Source organism: Choloepus didactylus, chromosome 23 (genome assembly GCF_015220235.1).
Source record: "Choloepus didactylus isolate mChoDid1 chromosome 23, mChoDid1.pri, whole genome shotgun sequence".
Taxonomy (NCBI): domain Eukaryota; kingdom Metazoa; phylum Chordata; class Mammalia; order Pilosa; family Megalonychidae; genus Choloepus; species Choloepus didactylus.
This window is the reverse complement of record NC_051329.1, coordinates 27,953,667-27,967,104: the sequence shown is the minus strand read 5'-3', so window position 1 is coordinate 27,967,104 and position 13,438 is coordinate 27,953,667. Positions and strand designations below refer to the sequence as shown.

The 13,438-nt window shown below is 52.6% G+C and overlaps 1 protein-coding gene across 1 annotated transcript in view; it reads left to right on the top strand.

The window, feature by feature from the left end:
* Nucleotides 1-634: 634 nt before the first annotated feature.
* Nucleotides 635-13,438, top strand: part of TBC1D10A (TBC1 domain family member 10A) — a 28,764-nt gene continuing 15,960 nt past the window's right edge. The window contains exon 1 of the mRNA XM_037816860.1: nt 635-911. Coding sequence (XP_037672788.1) covers nt 703-911 — 209 coding nt within the window. The 5' untranslated portion in view covers nt 635-702. The remainder of the gene's footprint in view (nt 912-13,438) is intronic.

The window sequence follows — 13,438 nt, the reverse complement described above, 5'->3', positions numbered from 1 at the left end:
GAATGGTACACTTTATATGGTGAATTTTATGGTATGTGAATTAGATCTCAGTAAAGCTGCTGAAAAAAAAAAGATGACAGAAAGTAGGTAGAGCTTGGGGCCATGCATGTCTCAATAAAGGTCGGTCATTATTCTTAATTCTCCCACGAGCTAATTTAAAGTCCTAGAAGCTGAGGGCAGGGGGTTGGGGCGGCCGTTCCGCTGGGTGAGTTCCTGTTCCTCAAAAATGAGTGGGTCTGACAATCCCTACCCACGTCCCTGGGGTCTTCCGAGGAGCAGGGGCGCAGGAGGCAGATGCGAAATCCATGACGGACGCCCTCGGCCACCTGCCTGCACGCAGCTGCAGATGAGAGGCCAGGTCCGGGCCAACCCGGAAAGGCTGCAGGAGGTTGTCCAGGTGAGCTGTCGTGATTGGCAGCCCGGGAGGACGCCTTCGGTGACGGCTGCCCCGCCCCCTCATGTCGGGCCTGCTGGCGCCAGCCTGGGGAGGTGGGCGGGGCTCGAGGTTCGCGGCGGCCATTGGGCGTGGGGGAGGAACGCCTGGGTGGGCCTAGAGCCCCGCCCCCGGCAGCGCGGCGGCCAATGGGCGGGGCGGTGGCGGCCAATGGGCGGGGCGGCGGCAGCGGCAGGGAGGCTAAGGCGGCTGAGGTGGCTGAGGCGGCTGAGGCGGCCGCGGAGGCTGAGGTGGCGGGCGCGGCCGGGATGGCGAAAAGCCGCGGAGAGAACGGGCCGCGCGCCCCCGCGGCCGGCGGGAGCCTGTCGGGGACCCGGGAGAGCCTGGCCCCGGGCCCCGACTCCGCAGCCGCCGACGAGCTCAGCTCTCTCGGCTCCGACTCGGAGGCCAACGGCTTCGCCGAGCGCCGCATCGACAAGTTCGGCTTCATCGTGGGCTCGCAGGGCGCCGAGGGCGCGTGAGTAGCGCCGGGGGGCGGGGCCGGGCGCGGGACAGAGCCGCCGTCCCAACCCGGGACCACCGACACCCCTCCCTCCCCTGCCCCACCCCCACCTCCACCTAGACAGACTGACCCGCCCCTCAGCCGCCGGCCTACTTCCGACCTGGGGACAGACAGAACGACCCGTCTCCCTGTCCATCCCCTATCCTGCTACAGACCGACCCGCCCCTCACCGGAAAGCCCACTTCCGACCTGGGGACCGACCCACCCCACCTCTCCCCTGTGCCCCTCAGCCTGCACCCAGACAGACTGACCCACCCCCCAGGACAGGTCGACAATGCCCTCTTCCCAACCGGGGGACAGCCGGACAGACATCTCCCCCATCCCACCGCGACCACCCCGGCCTTAGAGCTGATTGACTTTGCCATCCCCTGACAGAGGAAGAGGGCTGGCGCCCTCCCACCCCGACCCCTCAATAATGAACAGATATTCTCCACTTACCCCCGTAGATACAGACGGACCAACAGATGTTGTGTTTCACCACCATCCCTACACCAGGGGACCTTAAGCAGACTTCAGGACAACCTGCCCCATCCTACCCCATCCCAGAACAGACTGACCCTTACCTTGAGATACAGATCTCTGGATGGACTGACATTGGTCTGCACCCTTACAGGCAGTCCCACCCTGGGACATCTGTCCCTTCCCCTCACCGAAGAGTCAGCGAGTATCCCCACCCCAGGGCTGGAAATTTCTCCCCTGTCGCTTTTTGCAATGGGCAGGCAGTCAGACACTCCCCCTTCCCAGTCCCAACAGGATGACAGAGCCTCACCTCCAGGACAGATTGTCAGCTCCATCAGCCTCAGGAGCCAGCAGAGAGATTCTGGGTCCTCTGTGGGGATGTGCAGGCAGAGAGGAAGGAGGATCCCTGCTCATTTAGCGCACCTAGATTTCCCCCCCTCCCCATACATACACACACCCTCAGAGCCCAGAGGCACCCAGCTGGCAGGTGGAGAAATGTGAGGCCCTAAAATGGGCAGCTGTACTCTAGCCCACAAAACCTCCTGAGCCCAATCCTTACAGATACCATATGCATGGGCTGGTGACTCCAGACCCCACTCCCACACAGCTGTCCTGTCACGTGAGACCAGTGCTCTGCACAGAACTGCCAACCTCCCTGGTGATGTGCCTTCCCTTCATCACAGACAGTCCCACATGCTCAATCACCTGTCGGGGCTGTTGGGTCCAGCCATGACCCTACTCCAGAGGCTAGCCTTCCTCCCCTTCGCTGACCAATTGTGACTGCCCGAGGCTCCCCCAGCCTCTCTCATGACTTAGGGCAGTGTCTTGCCTCTCTGTAAGAACCCCACCCTCCACAAGCAGCCCCATAAAGGTCACTTCCTGGATTTTCCCCAGCCTTGAAGCTTCTCATTCACCAGACCTCCTCTCCCTTGAAGAAGTCTAGGCTCCTCCTCTAAGGAGAAGTCCCTCCTACCCACCTACTGGGTCTGTCCAGCTTTTCCCTACTTATTCACAGCAGGCTAAACCTAGTGCAGCCCAGAACTCAGAGAGCACACCTCATTCTGATCTATCCCTCACTCTGACTAGACCCTTTGTTACAATTCCTCAGGGATTAGTCTGCAAGACCCCAAAGGGGATTTAGGATGTGTTACTGAACTGGGGAACAGTCACCAGGGGATCAGGGCCCTGGGAGGGGTGGGGTCTTGAGAACTGGGAAAGGAGTCTCAGTTGCATTTGTGGGGTCTTGGAAGGAAGATTTCAGATTTGTTGGTAAATTCTAGGATTTGAGAAATCCTAGTATGTGCTTCTTGGGGCAGTTAACCAGATATCAGGATGCAGAGCAGTGTGATATAGTGGGAAAAGGCCAGATAAGGAATCACAGTTGCTGGCTGTGTGACCTTGAGTGAGATCCTGAATCTTTGAGCCTGTTGACTCACTGTAAAGGGCAACAGTAACGTCTACTCCCAGGATTACTGTGGGAATCAAAGGAGATCAGGTATGTGGAGGTGCCTAGCACAGTGCCTGGTATAAGCAGTAGCCCAGAAAGTGTTCATTTCCTTTCTTTTTCCTTCTAAGGGTATGAGAATTGAGGAGGAAAATGAGGGAGTACCTCTGGTATTTGTAGACAGCGAGAGGCCCCAGTGGGAGCACCTCCCTTTGGCTGTAGTCCCCAGCCAGGCAGCCAGACATCTGTCTTCCCCACCCCCCAACCGCACCCAGGATGTGGCTCTGCAGACGCCCTCTACATCACTGGTGTCTGTAGGGCTGGGGCTGAGGTGGAATCCCAGGTCCACTCCTCTCTCCCTGCCTCACTTTCTTGACCTTGTTGGTCATCCTAAAATCTCTGGTGTCTGAAAGCTTAGATGTTCCTTGCTTAGTTTATATTGTGGTTCAAAAAAAGCCAAGAGTAAGTCCCTGCCCAAGGCCACAAGAGGGGAAGTTATGCGAAGTTTCAGGGTGACTGCCCTGAACCTAGTCTCATGGTTGATTTGCTATCCCAGAGAAGTGAAACATTAGCACTGATGGCTGCAGTGGAGATGGTGGGGACTCTGGCTCCAGATTAAAGGTCCATTTTAGCCATCCTGGACCGAAGGTTATCTCAAGACAGCCAGTTTTAGCAGTTATTGGGGGCTGAGGGTGCAGAAGAAAGCTGGTCAGAGGCTACCCTTACTCAGGTGACTGTCAGATGCCTGATGAGAGTTGATCATAAAATCATAGATTGTTTGAGTTGGAAGGAATCTGAAGAATAGCCAGTTTAGGCCTTACTTACACAGAGGAGGAAACAGAAGCCCACAGAGGAGACACCTTAATATCATGCAGCATATTAATGGCGGAACCAAGACCTGAGTTCAGGGTTTCTGACTCCCGAGTCAGGGCAGGTTCCACTGCCTTCACCATCTATTGATTGATGTGGCCTTTGGAAAAGGTGCTGGCCAGGTAGAAAGTTCCTAGCCTGCCCTCACCTTCCCTGGCTTAGCTCAGCACCTTTGACTCCCTCAGGAATATAGGAGGCTAACAGGGCAGTGCAGCAAGAGTAAGAGTGTGTCATAATTACCAGGTTCATTAGACTGATCAGCTTCAGGGCTGGGACCAAACTTATTCACCTTTTTATCCTGAGCATCTAATGTGAGGCCTGCAGTGGAATAGATGCTCAATTAATATTTACTGAATGACATTTACCAAGAGACATTCAAGTTGGAAAGTTAGAAATGACCTTAGAGCTGGCCATCAACATTTAGATAACTACAGTGAGACCTGACAGAAATGGTTAGCTCAACTCTTTAGCCTATTAGGAGCAAAGCCAAGAATTGAACACAGAACTCCTGATTCCCAGCCCTAGGCTCTTTCCACTTCTTCACCTTGTCTGTCTTTTTAGTCTACTCTTCAGGGAACCTTTGGTAGGCCTGAGATGGTCCCTGCCTGCTCCTGAGTAGTAGCCAGTGAGTGGAGAAAGGCAAGAAGGCAGTCAGTTAACTCAGGGCCTTGGGGTGGCATGAATAGGGGTGCTGGCAGCATTAGTTATTTTAATTTGGCTGGGGACTGAGCTGGGCCTTGAATGAGGAGAAAGAATGTTCTCAGCAGGAAAGGGTGGGAGAGAGAGGGAGTGTTGTTACTGTTCCTAATACTTTGGGATCGGAAGAGCAGACGGGTCCCTTCTGCAGCATAGAAGTAGGAAGTCAGGAAGGAAAAGAAGGGGTTTTACCTGATAACATTTGGGTACCAGGCCTCCTGGCCAGAGGGAGATGGCCTGAGCAAGAGGTGGATCCCTGACTTCTTCTTTTCCCATGTGATTGTCATGTGATTCCCACCCAGCCTCACTCCGCTCAGTGCCGCAGGCCAGATGAGGTGAGGAGCTGTGCTCTCAGCTTCCTGTTAGGGGAGTGAGGGATCTGAGCTGGGCCCTGGGAGAAACATCTGGAGCAGCAGTGTTGCCTCTGCCAGTCATTTCCCTGTCCCCTGGGCCCTCCACTGCTCCTAGCCAACTATGGTGGCCTTGGGACTTTAGGAACCATAAAACTGCCTTAAATGGTATCCCTATAGTTTGGTCTGTACCAGTTTTTGTTGGGGTGGGTCCAGAGCCCTCCTAGCAGGCCAGAGCCTGCCTCCCTGCCTTCCACCACTCACTCCAGTTTGTAAGCTCAGAGCATCCTCCTTCCTTGAGCTAGTACAGGTCCCAGAAGAGCATGGAGCTGGCAACAGAGTGGTTGCTGGGTGGCCCATCTGGAAGGAGGCAGCTGCATATGTGAGCTTCTAGACCACAGATCCTCCCATTCTCTCTCCTCCTTCCCTTCCCCCAGCTCTAAGGAAAATCCGGTTTGGTGGCCATGTGGGTGTTCTAGGGCCTCAGACAAGACCTGACTTGGCAAGGGAGGGGGCCAGCGTACCAGCTGCTGCCCTGGGAAGGTGCCTGTGTGTCCGCCTGCTAGGAAACTCTAAGCTGTGGGAAAGAGATAAGGTGGTGGGGCCTGCTTGATGTTTTGTCCTCTCAGCATCGGGGTCTGAAACAGGACCTCTACAGGGCCAATCAGGCTGGCCGTGGTCCAGCCACCCAATCTGTTTACACTGAGTAGGGGAAAGAAGGTGCTCAGTGCTCTCTCCTCACACAAGCTCTGGAGTTCAACTCTCTGTGTGACCTTGGACATGTTGCTTTACTTCTCTGAGCCTTGGTTTCTCATCTGTGAAGGATTGTTGTAAGGTTCAAATAAGCTGGTGTTTGAAAAGATCCTGGGCACACAGTAGGTACTCAATGAATGTTATTCTCCCTCTTAAAACTTGGAGTAGCTAGACGTCCTGTCTTCATTTTCTGCTTCCTATCTCTGACTGTAATGATGAGTGTCGGTGAGGCCCAGCCTCTGTGTCCAGGAAGTTGAACACTGCAGTGAACTCTGACTTTCTCATTCTGTAGATTAACTTACTGGAGTCCAGAGAAGAGAGTGCTCAAGGTCTTCCCACTGGTAGATGGCAGAACTAGGACTGGAACCTGTTTCTCAACACTGAATCCAGTGACTAAGACTTGTTAAGGTGGCAGCACACAGGGTGCCAGATGCTCACCCATCCCCAAGGCCCCCACACCCAGATAGGAGTAAGCAGGAACCTGGCTACCTCCCCATCCCAGTGTGGAGGGCAAGGCAGATCTCAGTTCAGCGAAAGTACATGACTATCCAAGTCAGAGAGAAAGGCCCGTTGAGGAAGATCCTTGGGGAGGCCCTAGAAGCCTGTCCAGATCAGGCCTGGTCCTAGCCCTCCCAGAGTCCCCAGCACACTGGGCTTGACCCAAAAATGCTGCATAATGGCCACCTGACTTTGATATCTAATCTGTGTCTTTTGGAAGAACTGTCTCTTTGTAGGTAAGGCAGAGATTATGCTCCTTGTACAGATGAGAAAATTGAGGTTTACAGTTAGTTAACAATGGAGCCAGATCAGGGAGGAATCCCAGATCTTCTAACTCTCAGCCCTGTGCTTCTCCAAATACATGGCACTGCCCAGTCTCTTCCTCACTGTCAAGCAGGTCGAGCTTCCAGACCCACCAGAGCAGAGCCCTACCATTATCTGCCCATTGTCAGTGCCCTGAACTGATCCCTTTCTTTATCCTACAGGCAGCACACCTGAGGAGGTGGAGGCCTTCTTTAGCTGATTTGTCTGCCCGTGCTAGATCTGCTGTTATCCTGGGGCCCAGGGATCCCCTGGTAGGGTGGAAACTGTCCTGACCACCCCACAGGCAAATCAATGCTCCTGATACTTAGGCTCCTTAGAAGCCACCTATCCAGGATTTCAGGGCACCAGCCAACTTTGGCTTTCCTTATCTTTCTCTTCCCTTCCCCATCTCTCCTACCTTCCACCCACCCTACTCTACTCCATGTCCCATCCAGCTCCCCAGAAGGCTAGCACGGCTTAGCTCTTCACTCCTCTTCAGGAAGGGAAGTAGGCAGCAGACTCAGTAGTATGGGAGGGCAAGCCAGGGCTTACTTTTGACAGTTTATCCATTGTTGCTGAAGTTATTTACATTTATTGAGCACCTGCTCTTCCAGGCCCCATGACTGGTACAAGGGATACAGAGCTGAGCATGACATCCGTGTCATGTTGTCCTCAAGTAGTTCACAGACTGGTTGGAAAATAGACCCATGGAACACACTTACAATGTTGAGTAATAAAGGCCATAACTGGGGTATGTGGTTGCTCTGGAAGTATAGATGAAGCAGCAGCCAGCTCTGCCTAAAGGAGCCCAGAAAGAAGAGATGGCATTTGATTCAGGCCTCAGAAGGGACAAGGAAGGGCATTCCATTGGGGAGTGCATGTGAAAAGTTCCCCCAGAAGCCAGGTGTTTGAGGAATTGGGTATGCCGAGAAGAGAGGTAGTGAGAAGAATGGAAGGCAGGGAAAGGAGATCAGGTAAACTGTGCCTATCCTTGGATGTTAGGCTGAGCCTCCTGTGTTTCACAGAGGTCAGTCTGGTGCTAATGTTGAAGATGGTGTGGAGAGGAACCAGGCTGCAGGCAGTGAGACTTGCCAGGCTGTTGGGAGAGTCCAGGACAGCCCTTCTGGTGTCTGGAAGAGGTCTGGAACAGTGAGGATAAGAGGCCAGCAAATGAGTAGGGCTTGGTGCTTGATTGGCTTTGTGGACTGAGGTGGGAGGGCTCTGGAAGCCTTGGGACAACTTGGTGTGGCCCTGGCCTCTCACAGGGCCTATCCAGGGACCTTCTGGTCACATGTAAGGCAGGCCATCTGTGGCCTCCCTCTAAAATAGGCAGTGGGCTCCTTCTTACTCTGCTTTCTCACATTCCTGGGCTCTTCAAGGTGCCTGGCATGGCTGGCATACCCGAGACACATTAAGGGGTTCTTTGTTTCCCTCCAGTAGGAGGGCAAGTTAGCTAGCCTGGTGGGAGAGGAGTGGAGACTGTGGTACTAAGCTTTGTGGTCTGACTCGTAAACATTGGATGGCAGGGGAGGCTGCAAGGATGGCCAGTCTCCCCTTCAAGGAGAGAGGAATGAGGTCTGAGGGCATGGAAAATCTACCTTAAGGTGGTGTGGCAGCCGGGGACAGTAGGTTTGGGGCTTTGGGAAGAGGACAGACTGATCAAGGGGAAGCAGATGGCAGCCGAGAGCCGGTTTGATCTAGAGTCTTTGTTCTATTCCTAGAGCTTGTGCCTCAGCTCTAGGGACTGGTGGAAGCAGGTCCAGTACCTATGAGAAGGCAAATCCCCCAGCACTTAGAGGCACCACCTGCTTCTCAGAGATGAGAGATTCTGGTGGGAGATGTAGATTTAGGCTTGTGGAATAGAGCCCTGAACCAGGCCAGGGGTCAGGCTGCCAACGCCACCATCTGACCCTTATGGTGTGTGACTTAAGAACATTTCTGCACTTGGCTATGGGGTTAATACTCCCAGTTTTCACTCGGCAGTTACAAGGTACATGGCCCTGTGCTGGGCTCAGGGCACACAAAATTGGTCCCTGTCATCACAGGACTTACAGCCTAGCAGGGAGGTCAGACATGAAACAGGTAGTTATAGGAGTGGCGTATGCACAAGAGGATTGTGAGGCTCAATGAAAGAACGGATTAGGAGCATAGTGTGAACAAAGACTGCTTAACGGGGATCAGGAGATCCAAGTCCTGGGCCTCACTGGGCCACCAACTAGCTGTGTGACCTTGAGAAAGTTGCTTGATCTAAGCTTCAGTTTCCCCCACATATAAAATATGTGCAGTTATAATGGGATGTTGACAAGCTCTTCTACTTCTAACATCCTGGGACTGATCTTGGAGTATAAGAAGTGTTTTGCAAGTTCTTTATGAAGTGCCAAGTAAGTGTAAGGGCTCATCACAGTACAGCCCACAGGCCCATGCTCCCAGCATGTTCTTTTCCTCTCGTGAGAGGTCCTGTCCCTCAGGCACAGGACCAGTGGCCCTCTTGTCCTTTGTCCAGACAAAGGTTGTTTTGATTTGTTTAGTTATTTAGTCTGCACAGTGCTTGCATTCCCATTGCTTTGCAGTAATCCTTATAGGAGCAATGGGAAATTAGTAGGGTAAGTATTATTTCACCCTGCTTGTAGTTAAGGAAACTGAGGCTGAGCAAGTGTTAGAACTGGGCCTGGGACCCAGGGCTGCTCCTTCCCAAATATCAAGCTTGGCAAAGCTAGGGGCCACTGTGTGACCTCTCCTTCCCCGATGCTTGCCCCCACCAGCCTTGGTACGTCAGCCCATCCCCAGGTGTCTACACTTCTCTTCACAGACTTCTTGGGTTGTTTTTGTTGCTGAGTTTTGTGACAGTGGCACACCCTAGCCCTTTAGAAGACCCAGAAATGGATGGCAAACTTTCTCTCCCAAGTCTCCACACAGAGACATGTACCCTAAGAGAAGATAGGAGCGGCTGGGTAGTGCGGGGCTGGAGCGTAAGTGTGGAGAACTCTTGCTCCTTCTCACAGGACTCGGCCTTGGGCCCTGGGTGTCTAGAGGTGACTCGTCTCAGCCAGCCACTTTTCCATTATGCTGCTGCTTTCCCTTCTCTCTCTATCTTGGCTTCATAGAAAAAAAGAACCCGGTTTGAGACACCAGCAGACCTGGCCTCGAGTCCCGGTTCCGTCATTTTCCAGCCATGTGATCTCTCTGAGTCTCAAAATGGGTCAGGTGGTACTATTGGGGGTAGGTGGAGTGTTAAGAGGTGAGGTTTATAAAGCATCCATCAGTGTCTGCCACAAAGTAAGGGCTCCAATGATACATGGGGGCTCTTATAATTAGAGTGTGAATTACCTTCTGAGATTTCATGTCAGGCCTGTAGCATAATATTAAGGGAGGAAGGCAGCCTGCGCATGAAGATCCAGATTCCCCATTGCGGTTGGGAGCTTCCTGGCCTGCCAGCGCGGGTTGGGAATCCCCCCCATCAGTTCCTCACTGAGTCATTTGCAGCAGGTCTCCCAGGCAGCACTGATTCCAAAAGCTAGGATCTGAGGCCCTGACTGAGGGCCCTTCCTCTCCTTGGCCCATGAAGGTAAAGCAGAAGTGAGAGCAGAGGTGGACCTCCCAAAAGATTCAGTCCAAAGCATGCAGCTCTCAGGCTGCCTGGGGCCTCTGCCCTCCCGGGTGGTGGCAATCACTTGAGGAAGGGTTTAGAATTTGCTTCCACCACCCTCCTCCTATGTCTTTGTAGCCTGTCATCCTGGGCCTTACTGTCCTGACTTCATCCTCCCTGCTCAGCGATTGTAAAGCCATTTCATAGGAGGCTCTCACCTACATCTCCTCATTTCATTCCTAGATGTACTTATCACGTGGTCCCCATCTTACAGAGGCACAAACCAAATCTCAGACAGGTCAAGTGACTTGCCCACATCACACAGTTTGTGGCTCTGAGTCCAGTAAGCTCTAGGTTCCCTGGGAGCAAGGCTTCTGTGTACCCAGTCTGATAGACAGTGCTCGGTGCTGGAGCTGAGTGAAAGAGGAGGAGCAGAGCAGGCAGGGCCTTGGGAAGGAGGCTGCCGGACATGCCTCCCGGTGCTGTTCCTGCTTGTCCTGGACCTTGAACAGTTACTGGTTTGCTGAAAGCCTGAGTTTCCTCATCTGTGAAAGGAGGATGATAATTAGAGGACCTGTCCCATGGGCTGGTTGTCAGGATTAAATGAAGTAATGTAAGTTAATTGCTGAACACAGTGTCTGGAGCATAGTAAGTGCCTGGTAAGTGCTACAACAGTTGTCCAATTAAGGTAATTGAATATTAGGGTTGTAATGTTATAAAAGGCCTTCATCAAGCTCATCTGTGCTCAGCCATGGGCCTGGCTGTGAGGAAGATGTAGAGCTGGGGTCAGGCCAGATAGGCAGTGCCCTTCATCAGGCTTTCGCTGTGCCTTATCCACACGATCCCAAGGTAGAGGATGGGATTCCCATCTCACTGCTGAGGAAGTTGAAACTCAGAGAGTCTGAGATCACAAAGCTAGTGAGTCAGAAAGCACACAGTCATGGAGCTCCAGCTAGGTGCCAGGCACTGTGCTAGGCATCTGACCCACTGCAGAGGACAAGACTGGGGGAGCCCCTGCCTCAAGGAGCCCCTTCTCATGAAATGCTGCCTCAGCAGAGTGACTTATCTGGTTGAGAAGCTGTCCACTCCCCAGGGCTGTTTACATTCCCCAAACAAGCTGTGCCCTTTTCTATTAATTGGGGTTTGTTCATACTGGGACTTTTGCCTGGTACACCCTTTCCCTATTCTCAAACTAGTTTCTTCCCGTTACCCTTCGAGGATTGGCTCAAAAGTCTGCTCCCCTTTAAAGCTTTCCTAAACATCTCCATCCCCACCTTGGGGGCTTCTTGCAGACTTCTAGAACCTTCTACCTATTTCTGTAGTAGCACTTCTACTGTGTGCGCTGGTTTCTTACTTACCGTTTATCTTCTCTGCCCAGTTGACCTCCTCAAGGGCAGAGGCTGCATTTTATTCATCTTTAGAGATTCATGACCTGGAACATAGGCTCTGGAGAACTGTGTGTGGAACATGATGTGCTGATTGTGTTCTGCCCCTGGAGGAGTTAGGAAAGGCTTTGTAGAGGGGAGAGGGAGTCCTGAATGAGGCCTCGAACATGAGTGGGAGTGAATCAGAGTTGGGGGGAGGGGTTTAGAGAGGACAGCTCAGAGGGAGGAGGGTGCTTAGGGATAGGGCTAGGAAAGAAGGGAGGGATGTGCAGGGAACAGGAGGGCCTGAAAGCAAGGGCCTGAGGTTTCTGTTGGACAAGCAGTAGAGAGCCTTGAAGGAGTCAGGGCAGAGAAGGGGCATTATATCACCAATGATTCCACACTACTTTGCTAAGATCTACCAATGAGATCTACTAATTTGGGAAGGATGATGAGAGGGGCCACACCTACACTCAGAGTCACAGTGGCCCCTGGGTGCCTGCACTGAGATTGTGACCCGATGACCCAGTCACCAGCAGGGAATTTCAAGCACTCCTCTGCCTAGTGGTGGTGGTGGGGGTGGGGGGAGGTTGGGGAAGGGGATGTCTTCTGTTGAGAATACTCTCCATACCTTTTTGCAGTTGTCAGGGAGACAAGCCCTGGGGGTTTCTGCTGTGGTCTGCTCCCTTCCCTCTCTGAGTAGGGCTAGAAGAGGGGTGGAGGTGAGGTGGGGAGTGTAGGGTGCTTTTTGAAAACAGCAATGCTGGTGCTTAAAGGAACCAAAGGACCTGAGCTGGGTGGAGCTGAGCAGAGTTGAGAGCTGGGCAGTGGCCCAAGTCACCAAGGCCAGTGAAGGGTGGAGAGAACCTGTTTACCATTGTGCACCGACCCAGAGCTGGAAGGAGCAGAGCCAGGGAATTCCTTATGGGAAAGGGAGGCAGGCCCAGAACAAGCCACTGGGGGTGTGAGAGTGAAGCAAGCCAGACTCTCTCTCGTTCAGATAGGGAGTCTGGACGCTGCTAGGCACCTCCAAGGCAGGGGCAGCCAGGGCTGCAGGAGGGAGCACCAGGTGGCCACAGACCATCTCCCTTTTCTACACCGACTCACAGTGTGGCCTGGGGCAGATCACTTATCCTCTGGGCTGCAAGCCTCCCTGGCTGTCTGAGTCAGCTCCCTTACAGTCGGCCATATGCACACTACTCTCTCCAGCATTCGTTTCCCATTATAGGTTGTTATGGAGCTGGCATAGAAGCTATTTATACTCTCAGTCATTATCACTTCTTAGAGTAATGAACTCCAGAGGTTGTTACCTAACATACAAAGTAGGTCGGCCTTGTTTTTATTCTCACTTCTGTTTTGAGCTCTGGGTAGAAGGAAGCTCCCCTACCCTGGTGTCCCTGGATCTGGGATTGGCCATGCTCTCTCTGCCCATCCATTTCCCAGACTTCCACACTTTGTTGAGACTTCCTCTGGCTGCCTCCTCTCCATCCTGGAGACCCATGTGAAAGGCCACTTTCACATTATTCACTCCTGCCCTTTCAGTGCAGAGAGTGTGGCTCTCTACTGGGTGGTGAGGAGGGAAGGGAATGACAAGTATCTAGGCCCTGCTATGTGTGGGCACTTTATATTTATTGGATAGTTTAGTGCTTAAGTGGCAGCCTCCACTTCCTGGCTATGTAAACTTTGGGCAGATTATTCAACCTTGTAGAGCTTCATGTGATCATTACCACTGCTCTCCGAGGAGGTGGTATTGCTCCCATATTACAGATGTGGAACTGGGAGCTCAGAGAGTGGAACAACCTGCCCCTTTTCACACAAACACAAAGTGATACAGCTGGGATCAGAAGCCAGGATTTATAGTTGGTGTGTCATTGAGTAAATTACTTAATCTCTTGGGGCTTCAGTTGCTTCATGGGTAAAATGGGGATAACCTGCCCTGCCTGCCTCAAAGGGCTATTTATATGGATCAGTCAGATGAGAACAGGTATGTGAAAGTGCTAGGTAAACTGCCAGTACCAGTTACCTAGCAGTTACCATTTGTGGGATACCCACCAGGCTGAGCCCTTATACATCTTTATTCCCTGTAGCCATGCTATAAAATATGAGGTATGTATTATGGTCTCACTTAAAGATGAATAAGTTGAGGTCAAATATTTTGC